Genomic DNA, 24086 nt, shown 5'->3' on the forward strand with positions numbered 1-24086 from the left:
AAAAAAGGCTTGCGTTTTAGTAGATTTTTGTACGATTTTTTTTACGTAAATAAATAATTATTATTGTTTTAATTTTTCATCTCTAATACTGACTTTTATTTGATAAGAAAATGGCGTTAAATGGTTATTTATAGATTAAATAATTAAACAGAAATTACGAAGAAATATTCTTTCCATAAAAATTAGTTACTCTCAAATAGTAGTTTTAATATAAAGTTCAACTATTTAATATTATGACAGCGATGTGTTACGTATATAAGTCTGCTCGCGAATCCCGATGGTAAAAACTAAAATTTCAATGTGATTTATAACCTCTCACGATTAAAGAGTAAATCAAAAATCTCACATTTGGCAACGAATCTCACTCTTTACAATCATTTTTGATACTGATAGCGTAATAATCGCAGAATCGTTGACATGAGCGGTCGCGATTCATTACAATTATTGTAACATTAAATGTGATAAGTTTCGTCTGCTTCGCAGCATCTGCTATACGATCCTACCCTGTCTATTTTTGCTAATAGTTTATTTATAAAGTTACAGGTATTAACGACATAAGCACACTACAGTGCGTGTGTGTGTGATGCACTTGTTTATTATCACTAACACTGCAGTGCGTAAAACGACCGATCATGTGTTCACTCATGAAGTAAAAAAAAAAGAAAAATAGCGATATGTCAATTACTAATTGACATGTACGATGCACTTTTGACACTGCACTAATATTTGTGTTTTTACTATTATCAAACGAGACAAAAATTATATATTTTATAATTGTAAATCAATGAAACAATGGAGGAGATTATGTTTAGATTGTCCAATCAGCTTGAAACGTTACAGGTAAATCAATTATATAAAATTTAAATGTATTCTCATCAAGCATCTGCCATTTAATCAAACCTGTTGTGGCAGTATAAAAGGTCATTGGATTAGTTGGAAGCATTGACCTTGATTTTCTTAGGGATTGGGAACTTATCCAAGTGTTCATTTACTCTCACTCTCAGCTCATTCTATTTCTATATGTAATACATTCAAGCTTTTTTGTTCAATGACTAGAAAGTAATTTTCAATTTTTTTTTCTTGTAAATTAATTATTCAAATTATGATAAGATTATATGTTCACCATTTTAGATTCAAGCATCTGTAAGTGCCCAGCAAGGTCAACAAATTCTTGGTTCATGGATATCACAAGGTCAACAAACTTTCAAAGATCTAAGTGATGATTTGTATGGACAAGAAATAAAACAATTCATCCAGCAAATTATTACATTGTTTCAAGCAGAATTAAGAAAAATTAATTATCAGTTATCTACTATAAATTTAAATCCAAAATACATCTACTACAGGGTGTTGAATTTTTACTCTGCCAAAGGTAATTGATTTGATTAGAAAAGTTGACATTTTAACAAAAAAATGATTTTAAAATGTATTTTTCAGTTTCCAAAAGGGAGTTCATTTATTTTTTTACTGGCATGCTTATAGGAGGTGTGATAGGGCATTATTGGGTGTTAAATAGATTTTCTCCAAAACATCTGCATCATATGAAAGCTATTGTTTGCAATCATTATATTGGTGTGGAGGTATAATTAATAACAATAACTAATTTCTCAGCCTCTTAATATTTTACTAATAATTTTTTAATGAAATGTATAATAGGGTGTTTCGTTGATTGAAGATGCTGAAATGCCTACGATACAGAAACCAAACGAAATTCTAATTCAAGTAAAAGCAGCTTCGATCAATGAAATAGATGTACAAATTTGTTCCGGGTATTCAAGGGCTTACAGAAAATTACTTAATTCTGGGGTAAATTTTTAAAACTTTAAAATTAAGTTGAACACCTTGTATTTAATTAATTTGTTTGTTTTAATTATAGAGGTGCAAAGATCTTCCTGTAATTTTAGGTAGAGATTGTGCAGGAGTGGTTGTAGATATTGGTCACAATGTGATAAACTTTGATGTTGGGGATAATGTATTTGTTGCTGTACCATCATGGTCTACAGGAACAATGGCAGAATATATTGCTGTTCCTGAAAACCGAGTTTCCAAAATGCCAAAAATTTTACCATATGAGGCAGCTGCTAGCTTACCTTATAGTGGCTGTATAGCTTGGCATACAATAGTTAATTGTTCTACTATTGAAATAGGAAATGCACACGGAAAAAGGTGCATACAACTTATATTCTCCATAAATATTTCATTCAAGTATTATAAATTTTTGTTTTATTAGGGTTTTAGTATATGGTGGAAGTACTCCTGTTGGTTGTATTTTAATACAATTAGTTAAGGTATGGGGAGGGTATGTTGTTACAATTTGTAAACCCCAAGCTGCATCTGTGATAAAAGCATTAGGAGCAGATGAAATTATTTTATTCAATGATACTGACATCTTTAAACAATTAGAAACACGTGATAAGTGAGTAAAATTGAATATCATAATACATAAATAAAATATTTAAATTTTATTTTACCAATGCATTAATTTCTTTAGGTTTGATGCAATTTTTAATACTGGTAGACAAACTGTTGATGATAAAATTTTAAGGAAACATTTAGTTCCTAATGGATCTTATATATCTACTGCCCCTGAATATTTAATATCAGATTCTTTAGGATATATAACTGGAAGCCTTTTTTCTGGATGTATACGGATAAAATTGCTGTTACAAGTAAGAAACTAACCCAATTTAAATATTCTAATTTATATCATAATTTTGTTCTATAAAATCTTATTAAAATTTTAGTATGTTTTTGGAGCTACCAATTGTCATTGGAAAGAGGGTTCTAAGCTGAATTCTGATTTTTTGCAGTCTCTACAAGTGCTAGCTGATTCCAAAAAGCTTCAGCCTATTTTAGATCGAATTTACACATTAAATTCTGTAGATCAAGCTTTGTCTCATATTTTAGATTCAAATGCAATTGGTAGTACTGTTATAAAATTTTCTCAATAGATCAAAAATCTCTGCTACAATATGATTGTAAATTTATATTGTATTCTTCTACTTCAAAGTTTATATCATAACTATGTTTACAACAGACACATGTAAAATGTAAGCAATGTTAAGTCATTGTTTCATTAAGTTATTTCAAGTAATTCATATTGAATTAACAAGAGGAAATATATTTTTAGATTATACAACATATATTTACTTTAAAAAATTGAAAAAATAGAGATTTTATTTTATGTATAATTGTTATACTAATCTTGTTGGTTTTCATTCATATTAATATCTTTGAAAAGTCTTTTCAGATACCCTATAAAAATATTCAAAAATTGATTCGCTACTATTTTAAAAGCATTAAAGCATTATTAAAAATTCTGCATGGAAAACTTGTTGAATTTTGAAAAGATATATATTAATTCTTCACATTTTATTTCATTAATAAGTATGTATGTTTATTTAAATTTGGTCAAAGAAGTTATATTAATTAATAGTTCAAAATTTTGTGGAAAAATTTAATTATAAAAATATGTACAAATCTAAAATATTCAAGCATATGAGATAAAAGTAATGATGATAGAGTTTCAAAAACTCACTTTACTCAACCAACAGCAAAATGAAACAATGAATTTATAATTTAAAAATTTATTTTGGTTTTCGACCTCTGCCACCTCCAGTAGTTTTTGCCTTTTTGTTTGAAGTTTTTTTATCATCAGTCTGCTGATTTGATACAAAAAGTTAATTTACTGGTGCTTGATTTAAAAATAAATTTCTAGACTTACTTTTCTTTTTTGAGGTGTAGTAGAAGGTAGAATTTTAAAGAATGAATCAATTCTTCCTTGAGTACCTGTATGCCTAGCTTTCACCAATTTTTTGGCTCCATTCCTTACTCTTTCTTCATTAAATTGCTTGTCACCACATAAAAATTGAACAAGGCCATCTTCATCTGGATCATTCCACTTTAACTGTAAAATAGATATTTAAAAAATAATGGGATGAAATCTCAAGTAATTGATTGTATACTAAATATCTTACATCAACTTCTTCAGGATCTTTTATTTCTGGTTCTATAAATAGCATTCTAGCATCTTTATAGTTCCAATCTTCTGGTACTGGATACTTTTTAGTATCCAAATTATCAAGAATCTTTTCAAGAGATTTGTGGTTTCTAATCAGCTCTATTGCTCTTTTTGGGCCAACTCCTTTGATGCTCGATGTGTAATCACATCCTAGCATGATACATAAATCTATAAACTGAGTGATACAAATAAAAACAAAATGATAAAAAAGTATTGTGATTAATAATTATGTTTTTACTTCTTCTTTGTTAAGTTGCAGTCCATGTAATACTTTATCATATTGAATTTCTTGAATTGGCATCTTTCTTGCTTCACTAAACGTTAAACGACGCAATAGAACATTGCTTCCAAATGTTAATGCATCCATATCTTCAGTTGCTGTTGCATACACTTTACCAGATTTTACCATTGCAGCACATTGAGCTTCAGCTTCACAGGGAGCCTTCAATAAAGTAAAAACGTTTAGTTTCACATGCTATTTTGTTCATATTCCTTATTACACTTCTATTTTTGACTTACGTCAATATACGGAATGCCCATCAATTTAAGCAGTTGTTTTGCATCTTCAGCATGTTGTTTGGTAACTTTAACAAGTCTACGATTAAATTTATCAACATCTTCGGCATTGCCTATAATTTTAAAATAACACAAATGAATGATAAAGATCCAAGAAAAAATGAATTGTATTATTATATTGAAAATCAAGCTTTACCAGCTTCTTCAGCTGCTTGTAATTGTTTTTGAGCTTCTTCTCTTCTTTCAGCCCGCTTAGCTAATTCTCCACCTTTTAATGTAGGCGGTTTACCATCAAAAACATAAACCGGTTTTATACCATTTTCCACCAATCTTATTGTTCGATAAAATGTACCCATAAGATGACTGAAATTGGTTTTTTTCATTAGTAAAATACTGATTATTCTTAATAATTTTTGAAAACGTACCTTGTAGTTTCACCATCCACAGAAGTTAGTTGGGCACCTTCCGATCTGACAGCTATTAAAAATTGATACAAACACATAGAAGCATCAATAGCAATTTTGCGACCTGTGAATTAACGTGTTTTCTTAAATTCAACATTAGTCAATAAAAAATCGGACCAGAGATTCAATTATTTTACCAAAAAGATGTTTCAGTTCGCACTCTTTAATTGCTTCGGGAGCAACATCCGCGATCAATTTTGAAAGTCCCAAAATACCCATGTTCCAATATTTGCGATCGGTTATTTCAATAAAAAACAATGATTATGTCTGCGGTTCACGTGGGTAAAGCAAATGCGCAATGTGAGCGTTTTGATGCCAATTCAGCGGCGACGATGGTAAACAAAGGCGGACTTTTCCCGCCAAAAGCCATCGATCATGTTCGAGATGCGAACAATCGAAAGAGAGAATCGATTTTATATATTTACGATAAGTGGCGCTTGTAAGGACATTGCGAAATCGACTTTGAGTGTTTACACGACAATTGTGTTTTGGAAGAATAAAGGAAAAATTATTTTGGATAGTTACACATTGTAATTAATTAAATCATTGGTAAGCCGCTGAAAATTCTTATAAAAATCAATATATTTAGCTGAAAGGTATGTAGTTTCATAAATTATAACTTTTATTCCATCTACTTTAAACAAAAAGCTTGAATTTATTATACTATCATTTATAAATTTAACCGATCTTATGACAGGAGCGTAATACGTATTTTTTCGAAAAATAATTTTGTGTTTCATATTTATTACAACCATTTGATAATTAATTTATTAACATAAAATATATTGTCACCTATTCCTTTTTAACTTATAAAAAAAAAATTCATTATTTTCTAATTTTATATAAGTATAGAAATTCAAAACTATAAAATTACTAATACTCAAAAAGATAATAAAAAATGTGCGAAGAAAAGCATTGATAAAAAATTCACGAATGTTTATATTTGCAGATTTGATGATTATTTTATCATGTTGAAAAAATTAATGACGACCAACGATTTTTAAGATCGGAGCTAGTTTTTTATAAGTTTCGTAAATAAATGAATAAGTCTTACATCAATATGAGGCGACAGATGAGTGTTCGATATGTCGAGGAACCAACCGTCGCTCGAGCATTGAGCAAAAGGTATGAATATCATTAGCTCATAATTGCGAAAGCAATCAAAACACATTAATGATAATAAAATATTAATTTAACCATTACCGATTTATTATGTATAAATATTTTCAATCATTTCACTAACAGGGAAATTCAAAAAATTAAAATATTTGAACAAATAATCAAATTTTTTTTGATCAAATGAAAATTAGGAGAATTTAGGATGAATTGTTGTAACATCAATTCTTATGTTATTTGATCTTCGTTTTATTACTGGTGATCCAGTTTACAATACTTTACTTTCGCCATTCAACACAGTAATGTTGAATTAAGAGTTCACATGAATATGTATGCATTTGTTAACAGCATAACTATTATAACACAGAAAAATTTAATGTCGTGCAGAATGTAAGTCTGTATTAAAAATACTTTATATGGAAATACTTCAATTTATATCAAATTTAATGGCTTAGATCGTACATTGAGATTTGAGGAACTGCTGGTATTGATCGGTAAATCTGTACACCTTTGAAACGCGAAAAAGTTTTTTACTTCCATCAACATCTTGTTTAAGCCATAAATTTATAAATTTCAATTCAAGTTTGGTGCAGTAATTTTAATTAAACAGTAAACTATTAGCACTTATATTACCGAAAGTTTTTTCTGTAAATGTATTCCATCGCTCATTCGCCCGTTTCATTCTTTCTCATGCTTATTATTATTTGTATAATCCACATTCTATATCAGAATATCGTAATTATTAAATAGTACTACTAATAGAAAAAAGAACGAAAACTAGGCCAGGTGAAAAACCTTCATGTTTTACAGAATTCAGTTTTTCATAGGCATGTTTCATTTTTGTAACAATTCTTCATATAAATTAAACCTATTATCTAATTTTGTAAGAAATGATACAGTGAACAATTAACAAATTTAAATCAAGATATCGAGATTTCTCTTTAACTCACACCAAATTATGAAAAAAATTGAAGTATTACTGGTGTATGCAAAATAATTCATGTGATAGATAATTTCAAAAACTGAAATTAAATGAATCAAATTTAAAAAAATTTTTTTTTCGTTATTCACATTTTGATTTAAAATACAATTCAACCATTGAAACAAACGAATGCTCATACAAATTTTTTAGTCGAAAATCATTTTAAACTTTTTATGATGTAAGAGAGGATATACATTTTGATGCTATCTTTTTTTAGGAAATCATGAGATGGATTGTGAAATCATAATTATTTTCACGAAATCAATATATCAATATACAATTTATAAATACATTTACCGTTAAATAGAGATGTTTTTAGTTGCATTGATATTCAAAAATAATTCAAGAACTAACATAACTCCATATTAATAATTTTATTGATATTAATATTTATTATTTATAAATGATATTAAATCTACTGTTCATTATCAATTATTCATAAACTTATGATGAAACAATAATTCATTACCTACAACATTAAGAATCAATTTGAAGTGAATTAGAATTTACGCATTAGTTATGAAACAGCACAAGGAATGACAAATGAATTGAGTGAAAAAAGATTGTTCATACACGTTTAAGTTTTAATATGTAATATAAACCTGGTTAGAAAATGGTAAAGAGTGTGCTGAGAGTATACAAATGATTCTTATCAAGTTTTCATGATTTAGAGTTTTTAGTAGAAAATAATGCCCTTATGATGTGTTGACACGAGAATATTTTTCTTCAAATAAATAGCTAACTTATAAAACAAACAAAAGTTCATTTTTTTAAGGTAATTTTTCTTATCAAGTTCCTAACCAGGGTTATGAATTTTGATAAAATTAACGTGAAACAAAAATCAAAGGAAATATGAAAATTATTTTGATGTCAAGCAATTTTTACATTCATATTACAAGCGATATAAAGTTTTAGTTCCGATTTTTTTAGATAGCCACACTTTTTACACAATCAGCCACCGTAGTACTTGAACTAGTAGTGGTATTTTACTGTATCGCCTACTACTCTATTTACTATAAGTTTTTATCTAGAAATGTGTGAACAACTTGGGTATACCATCATTTGTTATACATTTAGTCAAAATAATTTGTTTCTTGTTCATAAGCAGTTCACACGATCTACACATTAGAATTATCACATAATCCTCTCTATTGATGCATACTTTAAATTTCCATGAATTGATCACGCTCACAGTTATTTTATTTTGTTTGTTTCCTTGTGTGGTCGTTTTGCTGGTGGTTCTTGATCATTATCCTACAACATGAACATATTTTTTAGTTTATTTTTTACAATATAAAATGAGCAGCTTAACAAATATATTTTTTACTTACGTCATCATCGATGGGTAAATGTATTTTTGTCTCTGAGGCTTCTGAAGGCTAAAATAAAAAATATGAGTAAACGTGTAAAAAATAAAAATAAAATTTACATCAATATCAATAACTACGAAATTCATCACACATAATTTATTCTAATATACACTATAAAATTCTTTACAGTATCCATTACCTGAGCATCAATATATTTCATCTCATCATCGCGCAGCTTGAAACAATAATTAAATTTGCTCAAGCGATTTATTTAAAATAAAGAATAGAAAAGATACCGATTAGTTGAATCATGTTCAAATTATATCATAATAAAGAAGAGTTTAATTTGACGTCACATTTGTTAATTTAAAAGGTGTTTCGAATATAGTTCAGATTTTGACACAAAGTTATTGACATAAGATTAATTAATGTAACTTACCCGAGCGTCTGTTTCATTTGGTCCAATGCCTGCTTCTTTTACTTTAATTTTTGTTTTTCTAGTTGGTCTTTCAATCACAGAATTCATGGACGATCCTTTAGATTTTGGATTATTCATATTAATCTGCAGTTCCGCGGGCAAGTAATTCTTGGTATTTGTTATGATTTCATCAGATCTCTTGAAATACATCGTCGGTATTCTAGTTTCACTTGGGAATTCTTTCATATCATAGTTTGTAGTTTTTGAGAAAATCACGTTCATGGCCATATCGCACACGGCCCACAATTTCTGCATTCAAAAAGATATTGATTATAGTAAAATTTAAACATGAAAATGATACAAATATTTGACTTGAAGTTGCAACTCACGTAGTTCATGGAATCGTCATCTGGTTTGACAACGTCTTTATGATTTTTCATACGTTCAATAAGATTTTTGTAAAAACTGAAGCAATAAAACTCATTCTTGGTTATAAGAGGTTCTAAAATAAACCATAAACATTGTTGTATGATCTTCAAATGTTCAACATTCGTATAACTCGTAAAGTCAGGATCATGTGCAAGAATAGGTACAGCGAAAACTAGCATATAGTCTGGCAAAATGTGCGGTAATTTGCCTATAATAAAAAATAACAGAAAATTTTAAATGAAACAACCGAAGTTAATTTCATAAAATATTTGTAAAAAAAATATAATCAACTGTCTTACCCATGGCTCGTTCAACTGTACCCAATGACAGAGATTTTACATAATCTCTTCTCTTGCTTATATCTGTATTCATGTATGTTTTGAGTAAACTCTTCAATTTTTTGTTTTGCTCTTTACCACCTAATGCATAATAACCCATAAAATCTAGAGGCAAACATTTATTAGGAATTCCTCTGCCAAGACCTTTATGCAATTTGTGACAAAAAGTTTCGCGGACTTGCAATACTTCATCCTAAAATCAATGAGAAAAGTTTTTAGAATTATATTGACGCTATTCTGAAACTGATGAAAATTTATCTTCCACTGACCGATATCAATTGCGATAGATTGTAAAATTGATCGGCAGTATACTGATCACCAACACCCTTTTGCTCACAAATTTTGAGCATCGTACAACCAGCTTGTAGCCGTAACCAACTCATTTCGGCTTTGCTAAGCTTATTTTGTTGAAGCAAATCTCCTCTATTTATGATAAATGCATTGAGCATGCGGAACGTTTTTTGTGCTGATTGTATGTCATTTTTAAGACCCAGCAACCAACGACCCATGCATTTCAAACCTTCAAGACGGCAGCGAGTTTCTTCGGGTAATTCTTCTTCGCGACACCAATCTTCTTCTGACTCATGTGTTTGTTCACTAGTTTCTTTAACGAGAAGTTCTTTGACGATCTAAAAATCGTATAATAATAATAGAATTGCGATGCATTCATTGAAATATGTTATTTGATATGTAACGGACAATCACGTACCTTTCTAGAAACCATAACTTTAATTTGCTGATGGTATTTTTCAGGAAGATTATAAGCTATATGACCTAACGCAACAATTGCAGTTCTATAATCTGCTGAACTTGGATTAAGAGCATTTTTTATACTTTCGATTAAAGCAGGGAATATTGTGTCATGATTATCTACCATATTAATGAATAAACATCTGATAGCTTGTTTTGACTGCTTTGGTGTACCACTTTCTACGTAGTTTTTACATATAGGTATCAACTGATTTGTTATATCTACTGATACTTCGCACAGAGGTTTGTACTTTCCTAAGAATGTAAATATGGAAAGAACAAGAGGGGCAACCATTTCATCTTCCAGTTCAAGGAGCTGTTTAAGTTGTAGTAAAATGTCGTCGCTCAGAAAATGTGGTGCAAATACAAACGAAAGCATCTGGAAGATTATTCATCATAATTATTACGTGTGTATTTGTGCTGTTAAATGGAGATAAATATTGTTATACTTACCAGTAATAACCTAAGACCTTTTTCACCAGCATTATTTGGATTTAATCCAACCTCTTCGATTACATTTCCACCTTTCAAGCAATCTAGTACGTAGCCTATGAGTACCCTGATTGCCTCCTCGTCAATCATGACGGAACTAATCCTCTCTAATAACATTTTAATAGTATTGTAATAGAGATTTGTCATGACCGGTTGACCCAATTTCTTGAGAACCACAGTTATAGCTTCAGCGCAGTCTTTACACGTAACTTTTGGTTTTAAAATTGTTTCCATCCCTTGCATCAGAACTGGATCTTTCTTGAGATGTGCACAAAATTTTTGAAGAAATTCTTGTACTTTCATTGGTTCAGGTAGAAAACGAGAGATTTGCACAATCTTTGCTTGTGGTTCAGATGTGTTGCTTGCTTCACTTTTTTTAATAAGCTCAACCCATTCTGTTACTGCTCTTCTAACACTGTTTTAATAGAAAACATCGTTTATAAAATATATTAACTAGATGATTATTTTTATAAATAACATTATATATAATTTTGCTACTCACGCTAATTGATGTTTCTGTAATTCAACAAAAGCTTTAGAGGCATGATCATCAATTGTACCAAGCAAATGATACAACTTTTTCATTCTGTCCTCTGCTGATGATTGATAAGGCACTAAACAGGTGTTAAGTAATCTTTCGACCAATAATCTATCTTCCATACCTGACATATAGTAACCATGTAAAATTTTATCTTTAATCCAGGTTACAGCCTTTTTTGTAGCTTGGGGTACATCTGCATCATTCAGATGTTTCTTATAAATCATTGCTAATCCTGTCATTGCTTCACGCCTGATTTTGAATTTTTTATCAAGGGTTCTTTCTTTTACAAATTCCAATAAATCTTCACTATCAGATACAACTTCAAAATCTTTTCGAGCTGTAGTTACAATAGCCATTACAACCTCATACCTTACGTTTTCATCAGCATCATGCTGCCTCATTTTCAGAGTATCTGTTATATCTTTTCTGAGTTCTGGATGATTTAATAAGAAGTGCATTGAATATTGCACGCATTTTATACGAATTGAAACGCTGATATCGTTGAATCTACCAAGAAAAGCACGCCAAAGCTGTGGATGTTGAACAGCCAATTGTGAACCTTTTTCGGAAAACATTCTTGATAGCAATCCAACAGCACCAAGTCTTTCTTGTTCATTTGATGACTTAAGTTTGCATTCCAATTGAGGTAAAACGGACAAAAGCACACTCGGGCATATATGATTCAACTCATAAATTAAATCATAAACTTTATTACTGATTTGTAAACTTTTTTCTTCTTTACCCAGTAAGAGCACTTGATTGAAAAACTAAAACATAAAGAAATATTTTTATTGTTGAAATAAAAATGAGTATCAGAGATAAAGATTAACATCACTCACTGCTTGAATGTAAGTTTCTAAAGTATCACTGCATTTTACTACAAGATCTTTAGCTAGTGAATAAGCATTTTTTCTCTGTGTCTTGTTTGGTTCCACAACATTAATAAGAATTATGTCCAATAGTTCATTGCTCACTATGTCAGATTCAGTTATAAGTGGACAGAGTACATCCAACATAAAACTTTTAACCTTGCCAGAATGTTCATCACTAAATAAATAAATCATAAATGAATCTTATCCATAAAAACATACTATTAATTCAAGTTATGATACTTACTTGACAATTTTAAACATTAGAGAGAACAATGCACAAAAAATATCTTGACAGTCATCAAGTTCAAAGCACATGTTAAAAGACTTTACGTAAGCCAAATTTTCAAGTAGATAAAAATATCTTTTAAAGGCTGGATCTTTAGGATCTTTGAGACCTGATAACTGTTTTATTAAAAAGAAAAAAATAGTTTTGACCTGAAAATAAGTTAATTTTAAATGTGATTGAATTGTTTAGATATAAATTATTTTCATTTTTACAAGCTAGCTAATTACTTGGTCAGGGTCTTTATAAGGAGCTTCTGGAGCATACACTCTTAGAACATCGGCAATACAGCAGGCAATGAGTAATTGAACATCCTTACTTTGATGTTGAAGGAAACAGTCTTCTGCTAAATGTAGTGCAAGAGGGATGTACTGTTGGTACATGCCTTCATCTTGACCCATCGCTTGCAAAGTATGGGCCAACGTCTGTTAAAAATAAAATATCAGTAACAAATAATTAAATATTTTTTATGCAATAGTACGACGAAAAATGTCTTTTTTCGCACATTTTTTAGTGCGCAAAAAACGTTTTTGGACACTTGTGTGCGGTAAAATGCCTCATTTCGACACTGGTGTGCGGTAAAATGCCTCATTTGGGACACGGGTGTGCGGTAAAATGCCTCATTTAAATGAACGTATTTTTCGCCTACTATTGCATAAAATTTTGTATGCAACACGTGCCCAGCAAAAAACACCCACTCGTGCCAGCGTAGCCGGCACTCGTGTCTTTTTCCGCACATTCGTGCCCAAAAACGCCTTTTGGGCATTTGTTACATAAATAACTATTACTACTGGTAAACAGAATAAGATACCTTGAGTCTTCTTATGAGCTCATCAGGTCCTAGATCATCTGTGACGGGTCTACACCCCGAAGGATAAACAATTTCTGACATTTTGAACAAATATTTTTGGCTTCAAGGATGATTTTTATCCCAATATATTATACTAAGACACTTTCCAAATCCTGAAAAATTTGAATTTAAATTTTCATTTTAGTAATTGCATTTTAGAGATTAGCAAATTATATTCTACTTTATAAAATAAAATATAAAATTTTTATAAGTAATCGTATTTAATACTAAAGTAAAGCAGAGAAAAATACAGGAAATACTAGTTGTATTGAAAGTTCGATGTATAATGACACAGATTAGATTTATCACTAACAAAAATGTCTCTAATAACAGTGTTTTGAAGTAATCATTTTTTCTCGTATTTATACACATCGTAATTTCGATCAAGACATCAAGCACAGTAAAAAATTCACCCAACTTAAATAAGAAAACGTTCATTAGTTTGTTGAAGTTCTAAGTTGCGAATATTTCGGCGAATTATGAGAACTCAATAATAGTAATTGAAAACAAGCTTGAGGTTAGGGCGATCAATCGTGCGTAAAAAGCTATTCGTAATCATCACACTCTTTAGACGCGTTGATATAAATTATGCTCGGTTCATGTTGTACCGTGTTATACATACCTTTGATTAGGCATATGTAGGGAATTGTTGAATTTTCGCTTGGTCGCTCGGTAAGTCCATTCACACACGACAAGAGCTAGAGAATATAAACTTATCGATGGGCTGCGAAAAGAACACACAGTAGTCAAGCAAAGCAGTAGTGCGCGGTCTCTTTATATCTTGTATATGTATACAACAATCGCGAGTCTCCCAACTTGTTTCGCCGTCGAGTCTGCAGGCTCGTCTCTCTCTCTCTCTCTTTCTCTTATTCGTTCGTTATAAAGTTCGAGTCGATTGCGAGCTTGTGTAGGACGTTGGATCACACTAATCGCGAAATGCACTCCAGAAAGAGAAAACAGTAAATAATCATTCGATCGATGTCATGATCTATCTCGACGATATTTTTAAAGTTTCGCTCGGCGATGAAAAGCTACCGTGCATCTGCTTGCTTCTATGGCATGATTGGTTATCTTTCTCTCTCTCGTTAGTATTATATACTAGTAATGCCGAGCGCGCGGTATAATGCACCCGCGGCAGACGCGGCCTCTTGCAAAGGCTTTGCTGGTGCGACGACTGGCGAGAGATGCAGGATCGACTCGACTTTTTCTCCACCTTAACGTTTTTGGTGTACAATTTTTGAATAATTAAGGAAAGGTTGTTGTAAACTCGATCACAAATATGCGGCACTGGGTATTTCTTAGTGCATCAAGTCGCGGCACTGTAATATATTTGCAGCATACAATGCGGTTATAAAAGCGTGTCAAAGGACGCGCGGCGCTACTGCCTACGACAGCGAGTGCGAGTACTAAACACAAGCCCGGTGTCTCCTCAGGCCTCAGCGAGCCAATCCGACAACATCCGAGCCTCCACGCCGCTACAGCCCGACTGCAATGGTGAGTCCTACTTCCAACATATACATAATACAGTATATACCCATCGCATATTACTTGTATATTTACAGTAATATATACGTGCAAGTATAGTCTAGGTTTAATGCAGTGTGCAATGCACAGACATGACGTGCGCGCGCCAAATGCACGAATTCGTAAATGCACAAATATACTGTAAAGATCGCGTGTCTTTCAGGTCGTGATGCTTTGGATCGTTTGAAATTTTCAAACTTTCAATTTGCAGTTGAGGAAAATAATGCTTTTTATTCTTGCCTCATGACTGCCGAGAATAATTTTTTTCATACAAATAAGAAAACGCCATAAATACTCGTGCATAGATGAAATAGTAAAATTACTCATAAGTACATTACATTGGTAAGCAATAGAACAGTAGGTACAGTAGGTTGTCGTTGGTGAACATTTTTTATAAAAAAATTAGACAGTAACTATGACAATTGAGAGAGTTGTAGTAGTAGCTTTTGCTTTACTTGGCGTGCATCATCAGCTTGTTCTCGGAGAAACACAGTGAGTATTTGACCGCGTTCGTGGTAAATAGAGAGAGAATGGAACTTTACCGTCTTTTTATAGTGCAGTATTTTACTGAAAATATGAGAGCTATATAAACTAGTTCTTATAAAGTGCTTTTCTAATTTCAATAATAAGTTTTTTACTTTATTGAATCTTAGCCGAAAGTTGCATTTTCGTTTCTGTCACGAAGAAAAATTTTTCTTTTTTGAAAAGGTCGATTTAAGAAAAATAATTCCTTCGATCTCGTATTTTTCGAAAGAGCTTAGCAACTGTTTACTCACTTAAAAAAAAATCGTTGGATTTTCAGGTCAAAATCCAGCTGAACTATTGTAGATAGATTATAAACCAACATATCCAGCGATTTTTTTTTCAACAGTATTTTACCTCCCTAAACCCTGTACCTATTATACTATTTTTCATCCCAAAAAGGTTCCCTGTTAAGAGAAATAATAAAAAATTTCAAAAAAGTTCTTGGTAACTGAAATCATTACCATATTTGTTAATAGCTACGGAGATTTCTCGAAAATTGTTTTCAGCTGATGCTTGGGTTAATAGGAAATGCACAGTTAAACGAAGACTGTAATCGGAGCACGATATCTATCGATACGTGCAGTGGTTTTCGTTATAGCAACTGCAACGTCCCCGGCTGATATTTCTGTATGCCTATTACGCATGTGTATACTGTATATAGAATGGAGTGTGTGACTGTGTGCATATAATACGTTTTCATTCACATCCATGCGCGCATAGTACTACCGAGACTGGCCGTGCACCGCAGTGTGTACTACGCGTGTAATATCGCAGCGTGTATAACGTGTATATTCTCTATATAGGCAGGAAGTAGTGCATGCACAAGCGACGATGTCGTACATTTGTTGCACAAAAAAGGCCAAATAAACAAAGTAATGTACACACGGCGAGCAATAGAACGTTGACTGCAAGTGCGTACACATATATACGTGCTACGAGCTGCAGTGGAACAGTGGAGAAATAAATAATCGACGAGTCTCGCGAGTGCAGTGATCGCGCGCTCGCTCGAGAGCTCTGTTGCAGTGAGAGGTGCATGCATACATGCAGCAGCGAAGATATCTATTCCTTGCAATTAAATTGCTCGAAAGAGAGAAAGAGCAGCAGGCTCTGTTTGCTGTATATATGCAAGAGAGCCGCGAGTATATATTGGCAGTGTGACGCATATTCCTCGTCGTGTGCAAGAAAGCAGCAGCCTGCACTTTCGATGAAGGCTTCGTGTCACCTTAATACGGCCGATTGCTGACGAACATTGCGATAATTCCCCGGATTTGAGGAAATTTATCCAAGCTCGGGTAAGTGAGCTGAGTTAGAGCCTTTTCCGCAGCTTCGTCATTTTTTTAAAATGTATTTCTCGCTATTGAGGTTAATTTCAAATACTTGATTCGAACTTGAGATGAGCTCCTACTTATACGTAGCGAGGATTGATTAAAGGGTAGGTGGGTGGGTACTCGCATATATCTACGCATACAATATACATATATATATATATGTATAGCATAATTTAATCATTTGCTATTCACTGATTACATTGCTTCGTTAGATCGGTGGATTTTTAGTGACGATGACTAATCGTGCGTACAAAGCTGACGTTGCGGCTGTGAGATATTATTTATCGGCTTTATCATTTTGTTACAATGCTGCGCACTCATCGTGTTGCGAAATGATCGAAAATTTCGAATCGCCACCTGTTTGAGCGTCCAGTGTTTTATCATTTTTCCTACCACAAGAATAGTTACGGTTTATGCACATAAAAAACAAAAGTAAATTAAATTCACTTGAATTTACATAAAAAATAACCCCTGTACTTTGTTGCAGTATTTCTAGGAAGAGCATGGCAGAAGCTGGAGGCTTTATTAACAAACCTCCAAGGGGTTGGTTGCATCCAGATCATCTTGTAAGCAAAGATGGTGTCTCATATGCTGTCAGGGTAAGTTTGATTCTTATTAAATAATTTATTAGTTGAATGAGTATAACTAATATTTATTGGTAATAATTAATAGTATATTGGATGCGTGGAAGTTCACTCATCAATGAAAAGCCTGGACTTTGAAACTCGGTCTAGTGTAGCCAAGTAAGAAATATTTAAATTTATGAGTACTCAACATTATTTTGATTCAATTAGTAATTAATTCATTTCATTTCCAGAGAATGTATCAACAGAGTGTGCGAGGCAGCCGGATTAAAATCGGCTGATAAAAAAAGAAGGGTATATCATTTTATTTTTATTAAAAATTTTTTTAAATTTGGTCTGATTTTTTCTGTAATTTCTAGGTTCCCAGACAAGTTTTGAGAGCTATTGCGGACAAGCCAGATATGAAACATGCTGGATCAAATATTAACTTAGCTATAAACAGTGAAAGTTTAACTTTAACAAATTTGGAAACTGGTCAAGTTATAGCAAAACATGATATGCCTAGGATATCCTTTGCTTCTGGAGGGGATACAGAAATTTTGGATTTTGTAGCTTATGTAGCAAAAGATAAACAAGAGTGGAGGGCTTGTTATGTATTAGAATGTGGAGGTGGTTTAGCTCAAGATGTCATCTCTACCATAGGACAAGCATTTGAGTTGCGATTTAAAGAATTTCTCACAAAACCAGCTACTTTACAGTAAGAATAATATACTATCACTAAGATAAATTGAACTAAGGAATCTTCTTGAATATAACGCAATGTTATTTATAAATTTCATTAGGCCAGTATTAAATGGCACTCGGGAACCAGATCGTGATTATTACAATGATTTACCTGGTAAAGTCCCACCAGATATAGGTCCACCACCAGTACCACCACTACCAGTGTGTTCTTCAACTCTTCCTAACATGAAGCATCATACAAATTCTAGTTTAAATGCCGCAAGTAGTAGTGGTGCTCAAAACAAACCCCAGTCTAATACAATCGAAAGAGGAGGAAGGCATACACATCAGTGGCCTGGTAATTCTCATATGAATTCATTAAAAAATTGTTTATCCTCTTTGAGAAAATCAATTAAGTTACTTAATTTATACAGAAACTGGAAATCTGATTGACTTGAGTTCAGATGGCTTATCATCAAGTGTAGATCCTGAACATAATTATGTTAATGATACTGTAGTTGTGGAAAATCGTAATCGAAGAGAACCCTCTACTTTGTTTGATGCTTTTGATATGCGTGAGTTAAATGAAATAATTTAAAATTGCTCAGAGGTGACAAATTTTTTAAAATTAAATAACTTTTAGAACCATTCAGCACAGCCATTTCAGAAATGAACAAAACAAAAAACCATCCACTAAGTGAAAAACAGCAATTAAAACAAGAAGCCTGGTATCATGGAGTTGTCAATCGCGCGGATGCTGAAGCCATGTTGAAACGAGTAAATAATATTATGTTATTATATTATTACCAAAAAATAATGTATAGTCAACAATAATTAATCCAAAAAAATTTTAGGATGGAGATTTTTTAGTTCGCGAATCACAAGGTACACCTGGTCAATACGTTCTTACAGGAATGAATAATGGGATTCCAAAACATTTATTGCTGATTGATCCTGTTGGAATTGTATGAGAACTTTTATGACATTCTTATCAGTAAAACAAACTGATAATTAAGTTAACGTTGATATTTGTGTTATAGGTAAGAACGAAAGACCGAGTTTTCGATAGTGTAAGCCACCTGGTCAATCATCATTGTGATAATGCTCTTCCGATCATATCTGCTGATAGTGCCCTGGTTCTTAGGCATGCTGTACCAAAACGAACAGCATGTTAGAGTTTCCTTTTAACGAGTGTTTTATTTGTATAACGAATTGACGTTGGACGATTGAGCTATCCATGAAATTATTCTCCGACAATCTTATTTTTGTACAATATATTTTATATAATACGTAAGGTTTTAAAATGTCTAATTGTAATAAACGAACTCTTATCAAGTAAGCGTCGAATCTAGCTGATGAAAACGGACAAATACTGTACATTTTTCACATCAGTTTGAATCAACATTTTAGAGATATCTTTAACGTAAAAATATACTTCGCAATTTTATATTTTTATACATAAAAAGTCATCTTTATTTTATTTCAATAATGTTTATTATGTAGCCTTTGACTATGTTATAATTAATTTCGTCAATGTTGAAGCATGAAATCAATAGTTAAACGGAGCATTAAAAGTGCATCCTCATTATTGTTGATCGTTATGTAGAAAAATTTGTAGTCCTATAAGAATAACTAATTTAACTTACATTAAAACACAAAGATTTAAATTAAAAAAAAAAATCAAAATTATCTCCACTGTTGAAATATACATTAAAATATGTTCACAATTTCATTAAGAAATTGTAATTAGATGTTTGCTGGATGCTTTGCTTATTAAATTGTCGATTGTGCGTGATATTGTCGATTTGTAAAAATAAATAAATTTTTATAAAATTTTAAATCGTAATAAAATCTTTTATTTGTACAACTTTTTCTACAGCAGTAGCAAGTAGTTAGAAAAATGTAATAACTTTATATATAGACAAAAATAATACAAGTTATATCTTTGGTTTTTTGCTTAAAATTATAGCTATCTACATCACTTTGGTATTCAGTACATTTTCCTCTTTGCAGGGATAATTTTTGAATAAAATTTTTTCTTCAACGGAGAAGATAACCAACTTTACCCCTTGTTAAGACCCGAGCCGTGAAGCTCAATAAAGCTCTCCAGACAGCTAGGAACACTGCCAGAATAAGAAAGATTGTGATTTTTTATGACCTTAGCAGCAATGCACTTTAATGATAGCTTTGTCTGTGTTCGAAGAATAATCTCGGCTACTCCTAAAAAATCGACAGATATATTTGAATGGGTTAATTATGCTTTCACAAAGTGTAATAATATTTTTCCACCAACCTGTTGTCGCTGCTTCGTAAGGTGTTTTCCCTTGAGAATTCACAGCATCGATATGCGCACCAGCCTGGACGAGATCCAATATAATCGAGTGCAACGTAATAAAGTCACTGATTGGCTTTTTATATTGCACTATATAATGTAAAGGCGTATTTCTTTTATGATCCATTGCGTTGACGTCTGCGCCACATTGTATTAGTAACTTGGAAGTCGATGCACATGGAAAACTAATTAATAATGCGTTAGATTAGTGGTGTTGAGCTCTTCAACTTTACCTTTTTTTGATAAATTGTACTCGACTTACTTGCACACATCATTCGTATGAAAATCGTCCACAGGAGTCTCCGGATTAACTGCTAAATGTAATATAGTTTTGCCATCTTTTAAAGTCATTTCAAGAAAAGTAACACGACAAACTAAACGTAGAGCTCTATCCATGTAATCTTTTTGATATTTTTTTCCATTCAATGTTATCAATTTTGTAATGATTGATAAAATATACAGCGTAATCGTCAAATTCGATTCTATTTGTTCCTAAAATAAATGAATTTTATATTGACTAAAAATTAATTTATATTGACCCTTTCAATGTAAAAAATATGAAATTTTACCTCAACTGAGGGTTCAGTATCATCTTTTAAGACTGGTTCGGACAATTGTTTTTTATTTCTTTCCAGCGCTATTACGCTTGATTCAAGAATGTCTAATACTTGCTGAAACTCGAGTTCTACTCCAACGTGAATCATTTGAGAGAATACCTGTAATTATAAATTTTAAACATTTGATATTGTATGAAGGAATTAATTTAAAATTTGAAACTTACTTGAACAAATCGTAATAGATCCCGCGATACAGACAGATTATTTTTTTGTCTCAAATGTAAAGCATGTAACCATAAATCTATGCACCTATCAAATCTTGCATTATCTGCAAAAACAGCTCCTCTATAAATCACAGGTTGAGGTACATCAGGATTTTCAGTCCCTAAAATTCTCTCTCTGATAGTAAGGGATTCCATATGTATAGCATTTTGATTGTTTTTTATACTCTCTAATCTTTCTACTGTTTCTGATTCAAGCCAATTTTCATAAGCTGGAATAGGTTTACTTGGAACTTTTCTAATAATGTTGTCTGGATCACAGTACCTGCGATTAAAAATATGCTATTTATATGAAAAATTCACAATTGTTTTTATCTAAAAAATGGGAAAATATATTCACCTCAGTGTCATAGCTTTATGCAAGTTGACATAAGCTTTTTGTAAACAGTAAAAATCTTTATCATTAGCAAATGAAGCTCCAAGAAGCTCAAAAGCTTCTATTTTATCTTCTCTATCGATTTCTGTATTTTCAATAAGACATTCAACAACATCATCTCTAGCTCTTTCAGCAGCTGAAATCAATGGTGTCATGTTCTTGTTATTGGATATCATTTGTGCACCATGCTTCAACAATTCCTTGACAATGTTAGTATGGCCACAAGCTGCAGCAAAATGTAATGCTGTTGCTCCACACTGTGCTTTTTCATTTGGATCAGCTCCTTGCTCTAATAAATAACTCACCTAGAGAAATATTTCTCATTAATATCAACATTATTCTAATAACATTTTAGGATAAATAAAACATTTTTCTTACAATATCCAAATGGCCATTGTGAGTTGCAATCATAAGACAACTATTATTGTATTTATTTGCAATGTGAATGTCTGCAGAATGATCAATTAAATATTTAACAATGTCTAATCTTCCATCAAAACAAGCAGCTCTTACTGGAGTAGAATTTGTTTTTGTTGGGTGGTTTACATTTGCTCCTGCCTTCACCAATGCTTTTACAACATTCAAATGACCAACACCTATAAAATCCATTAATAGATTTTAGCATCTATTGCATTATGTCTCAATAAGAAGCAAAAAATATATTTCATATGTTTCAATTGACATTCAAACAATTGTAACTATTAATTCAATAATGATTTATTACCTGCAGCACACCAAAGAGCACTGGCCCCTTCAATCATGAATCCATCAAACTTCACTCTTCCCTCTTGCTCAATATCTATGTCATATTTTTGTAAGAGCATTTTAATAACTTTAGTGTGACCAAATCGTGCAGCAACGATGAATGGTGAGCAACACTGGCCATCTTCTTGCAAAATTTTCTGTAAATTTTCGTAGGTCAATTAAGCAAAAGTCGATATTTATTTTCAGATAATGTTTTCTCTTAATGGCCATAGTTTTTGAATTAGGAAAATTATTTATTGTAACACGTTTCCAATAAAAAAAAGTTTGTGATGATTTTGATCTTCAGACTTCTTTGTTTGAAGACCTCAAAGCAAATAAATTTGGCAACAAGCCAGAAACTCAAATTTTTCATTGGAAAAAATGCTTTTAGAGTTTTGCCTCAAAAAAGACAAAGCTTTCTGGAGGTGGTCTTGTTAATGAGTTTATTACTTTCATTTTAGTTATTTACACGTTGATTAGTAATATTGATTATTTTCTCAGTTCAATAGTTAAAATAACGTAATGTAAATTAATTTGCAATCTTGGATCAATTAAAAAAAATTTTATTGGAGTAAAAAGATGTTTTATCAATTTTAAATCAACCTAAAATCCCGTTTAATGATAAAAGGGTGCCATTTACAAAATCGAAATCGAGTTTCTTTTTGAATGAATTTCATTCGATGTCATGGAATCTATTCAATTGGCCGTTTACCCTCTCGCGTTAACGATTGCAATTAATGATATTCATCAATGCTAAATTCGCATGTAGCTACAGAACTATCAATAGATAATTTATAAATAATTAACCAACTGATCTCGTTTGGGCAATTGTTGCTCGACGAATCGTACGAGTTTTATGTCATCGAGTTCAGTTTTGGGCTTTATACACAATAATATTGTAATAATATCCGCAAGAATTGGAGCGTTATAATCGACGCTCAATCAAATTAGACTCACACGGCAAACGTCATTGAAAATCGATATCCATCAAAACATTGGCAGTCGATTTTTTTTATACACAAGATGTACGAGTATGACGACGAGTAAGAAGAGCACAAACCTGATGAAGCAATTTTTTGGCCTCCTCGGGCTCAAGCTCGCTGAGTATGGCAAAAAGATTTAAAGCCATGCCGTCGCTGGCCGCATAATAGACGCGCATCATGAGATTGTTCTCACCGCAGCAGCTCGTGCTCATTTCCGTCTCCTCTTCCATCTTCGCGGCGGCACTTGCTGCGATGTCGTCGATTCCTTAGCACGCTCAATCGTGCGGATATTGCAATTGTGCAAGATCAACAATTCGTTCTCGAGTCACAGAGCTTTAGCACGGCGTCGCAACTTCACTCCTCCAATCGGGCTTTTGACTATAATCAAAGCACCGTGTGGGTGGTGATGCAGTGGAAATGCTGCAGCAGCACTGGCACTCGATATATTTTCTCCTTCACTCCGAATATCAGCGAATCGTGAAAGTTGTAAAGAAAAAGCTCTGCGATCCACTGAGCCTCGTAATGGTATATATCAGTGTAAAAGCACGGGTGTATTTAAAAGCAACTTATAAGGCGGCTCTGTCTTGATCCGCTCGTGTCTGATGGCAGTGCCAAACTAAGAATGGAACGGGGCACAGCACTCGGCACTTGCTGCGAGTTTGGCAAAATCTAGCAGAACGCGGCGCGCCCGACCCGACGCATGCCAGTTCACTGTTGCTGCTGCTGCTGCTTGTATACTGTCTGTGCCGCGAGCGACTAGTGCAGCGCACGGTCGGAGTTTTGAAAAGTAATAATAACACATCGAGT

The 24086-nt window shown here is 32.3% G+C and overlaps 5 protein-coding genes across 15 annotated transcripts; 2 read left to right on the forward strand and 3 right to left on the reverse strand.

The window, feature by feature from the left end:
- Window positions 1-262: 262 nt before the first annotated feature.
- Window positions 263-3060, forward strand: LOC106657349 (reticulon-4-interacting protein 1 homolog, mitochondrial-like). Of its 5 annotated transcripts, none has more exons than XM_023461234.1 (9): window positions 263-280; window positions 538-840; window positions 1132-1372; window positions 1438-1580; window positions 1657-1806; window positions 1877-2166; window positions 2231-2416; window positions 2492-2669; window positions 2745-3060. In XM_023461234.1, the coding sequence occupies exons 2-9, from the start codon at window positions 793-795 to the stop codon at window positions 2949-2951; spliced, it is 1443 nt and encodes a 480-aa protein (XP_023317002.1). In that variant the 5' UTR covers window positions 263-280; window positions 538-792; the 3' UTR covers window positions 2952-3060. The 5 variants fall into 5 exon arrangements, with proteins under 5 accessions (XP_023317002.1, XP_023317001.1, XP_014234291.1 ...); XM_023461233.1 differs by lacking the exon at window positions 263-280 and adding an exon at window positions 293-465; XM_014378805.2 differs by lacking the exon at window positions 263-280 and adding an exon at window positions 293-458.
- Window positions 3061-3443: 383 nt separating this feature from the next.
- LOC106657342 (flap endonuclease 1) lies at window positions 3444-5324 on the reverse strand. Of its 2 annotated transcripts, none has more exons than XM_014378792.2 (8): window positions 5139-5324; window positions 4963-5065; window positions 4734-4900; window positions 4541-4650; window positions 4260-4463; window positions 3978-4196; window positions 3725-3907; window positions 3444-3659 (listed from the first exon to the last, which is right to left on the reverse strand). In XM_014378792.2, the coding sequence occupies exons 1-8, from the start codon at window positions 5218-5220 to the stop codon at window positions 3588-3590; spliced, it is 1140 nt and encodes a 379-aa protein (XP_014234278.1). In that variant the 5' UTR covers window positions 5221-5324; the 3' UTR covers window positions 3444-3587. The 2 variants fall into 2 exon arrangements, with proteins under 2 accessions (XP_014234278.1, XP_014234277.1); XM_014378791.2 differs by having other exon boundaries at window positions 3444-3662.
- A 123-nt stretch (window positions 5325-5447) lies between these two features.
- Window positions 5448-19870, forward strand: LOC106657362 (SHC-transforming protein 1). 4 transcript variants are annotated; one of them, XM_014378823.2, is made up of 11 exons: window positions 5448-5550; window positions 5951-6126; window positions 17247-17358; window positions 17432-17502; window positions 17577-17637; window positions 17703-18040; window positions 18126-18364; window positions 18441-18581; window positions 18650-18783; window positions 18861-18971; window positions 19047-19870. In XM_014378823.2, exons 2-11 carry the CDS (start codon window positions 6041-6043, stop codon window positions 19179-19181), a joined length of 1428 nt encoding a protein of 475 aa, XP_014234309.1. In that variant the 5' UTR covers window positions 5448-5550; window positions 5951-6040; the 3' UTR covers window positions 19182-19870. The 4 variants fall into 4 exon arrangements, with proteins under 4 accessions (XP_014234309.1, XP_014234310.1, XP_014234312.1 ...); XM_014378824.1 differs by lacking the exon at window positions 5448-5550 and adding an exon at window positions 5558-5597; XM_014378826.2 differs by lacking the exons at window positions 5448-5550; window positions 5951-6126 and adding an exon at window positions 14796-14876.
- LOC106657360 (sister chromatid cohesion protein PDS5 homolog B) lies at window positions 7469-14739 on the reverse strand. 3 transcript variants are annotated; one of them, XM_023461268.1, is made up of 15 exons: window positions 14005-14739; window positions 13344-13495; window positions 12763-12957; window positions 12494-12684; window positions 12217-12424; window positions 11339-12144; window positions 10798-11251; window positions 10304-10723; window positions 9864-10223; window positions 9556-9787; window positions 9217-9464; window positions 8849-9136; window positions 8609-8644; window positions 8431-8478; window positions 7469-8353 (listed from the first exon to the last, which is right to left on the reverse strand). In XM_023461268.1, the coding sequence occupies exons 2-15, from the start codon at window positions 13422-13424 to the stop codon at window positions 8294-8296; spliced, it is 3627 nt and encodes a 1208-aa protein (XP_023317036.1). In that variant the 5' UTR covers window positions 13425-13495; window positions 14005-14739; the 3' UTR covers window positions 7469-8293. The 3 variants fall into 3 exon arrangements, with proteins under 3 accessions (XP_023317036.1, XP_014234304.1, XP_014234305.1); XM_014378818.2 differs by lacking the exon at window positions 8609-8644 and having other exon boundaries at window positions 14005-14737; XM_014378819.2 differs by lacking the exons at window positions 8609-8644; window positions 14005-14739 and adding an exon at window positions 13801-13928.
- On the reverse strand, window positions 19840-24025 carry LOC106657361 (protein fem-1 homolog B). The gene is made up of 9 exons (XM_014378822.2): window positions 23357-24025; window positions 22277-22454; window positions 21931-22148; window positions 21517-21857; window positions 21120-21441; window positions 20908-21054; window positions 20601-20830; window positions 20300-20523; window positions 19840-20226 (listed from the first exon to the last, which is right to left on the reverse strand). Exons 1-9 carry the CDS (start codon window positions 23507-23509, stop codon window positions 20069-20071), a joined length of 1971 nt encoding a protein of 656 aa, XP_014234308.1. The 5' UTR covers window positions 23510-24025; the 3' UTR covers window positions 19840-20068.
- Between the last annotated feature and the right edge of the window lie 61 nt (window positions 24026-24086).

The sequence above is a fragment of the Trichogramma pretiosum genome, unplaced genomic scaffold, assembly GCF_000599845.2.
Source record: "Trichogramma pretiosum strain Unisexual culture from Peru unplaced genomic scaffold, Tpre_2.0 scaffold15, whole genome shotgun sequence".
NCBI lineage: Eukaryota > Metazoa > Arthropoda > Insecta > Hymenoptera > Trichogrammatidae > Trichogramma > Trichogramma pretiosum.

Coding starts and splice junctions, on each gene's coding strand:
- LOC106657349 (XM_023461234.1), top strand. CDS start 793: ATGGAGGAGATTATGTTTAGATTGTCCAATCAGCTTGAAACGTTACAG. Junction 1,373..1,437: donor GAATTTTTACTCTGCCAAAG/GTAATTGATTTG, acceptor TGTATTTTTCAG/TTTCCAAAAGGGAGTTCATT. Junction 2,417..2,491: donor CAATTAGAAACACGTGATAA/GTGAGTAAAATT, acceptor TAATTTCTTTAG/GTTTGATGCAATTTTTAATA.
- LOC106657342 (XM_014378791.2), bottom strand. CDS start 5,220: ATGGGTATTTTGGGACTTTCAAAATTGATCGCGGATGTTGCTCCCGAA. Junction 4,901..4,962: donor GTGGATGGTGAAACTACAAG/GTACGTTTTCAA, acceptor AACCAATTTCAG/TCATCTTATGGGTACATTTT. Junction 4,464..4,540: donor TGGGCATTCCGTATATTGAC/GTAAGTCAAAAA, acceptor ACTTTATTGAAG/GCTCCCTGTGAAGCTGAAGC.
- LOC106657362 (XM_014378823.2), top strand. CDS start 6,041: ATGAATAAGTCTTACATCAATATGAGGCGACAGATGAGTGTTCGATAT. Junction 17,359..17,431: donor GTGTCTCATATGCTGTCAGG/GTAAGTTTGATT, acceptor AATAATTAATAG/TATATTGGATGCGTGGAAGT. Junction 17,638..17,702: donor CGGCTGATAAAAAAAGAAGG/GTATATCATTTT, acceptor TGTAATTTCTAG/GTTCCCAGACAAGTTTTGAG.
- LOC106657360 (XM_023461268.1), bottom strand. CDS start 13,424: ATGTCAGAAATTGTTTATCCTTCGGGGTGTAGACCCGTCACAGATGAT. Junction 11,252..11,338: donor TTACAGAAACATCAATTAGC/GTGAGTAGCAAA, acceptor CTATTAAAACAG/TGTTAGAAGAGCAGTAACAG. Junction 8,354..8,430: donor ATTTACCCATCGATGATGAC/GTAAGTAAAAAA, acceptor TTCATGTTGTAG/GATAATGATCAAGAACCACC.
- LOC106657361 (XM_014378822.2), bottom strand. CDS start 23,509: ATGGAAGAGGAGACGGAAATGAGCACGAGCTGCTGCGGTGAGAACAAT. Junction 21,442..21,516: donor CATAAAGCTATGACACTGAG/GTGAATATATTT, acceptor TTTTAATCGCAG/GTACTGTGATCCAGACAACA. Junction 20,831..20,907: donor ATACTGAACCCTCAGTTGAG/GTAAAATTTCAT, acceptor CATTTATTTTAG/GAACAAATAGAATCGAATTT.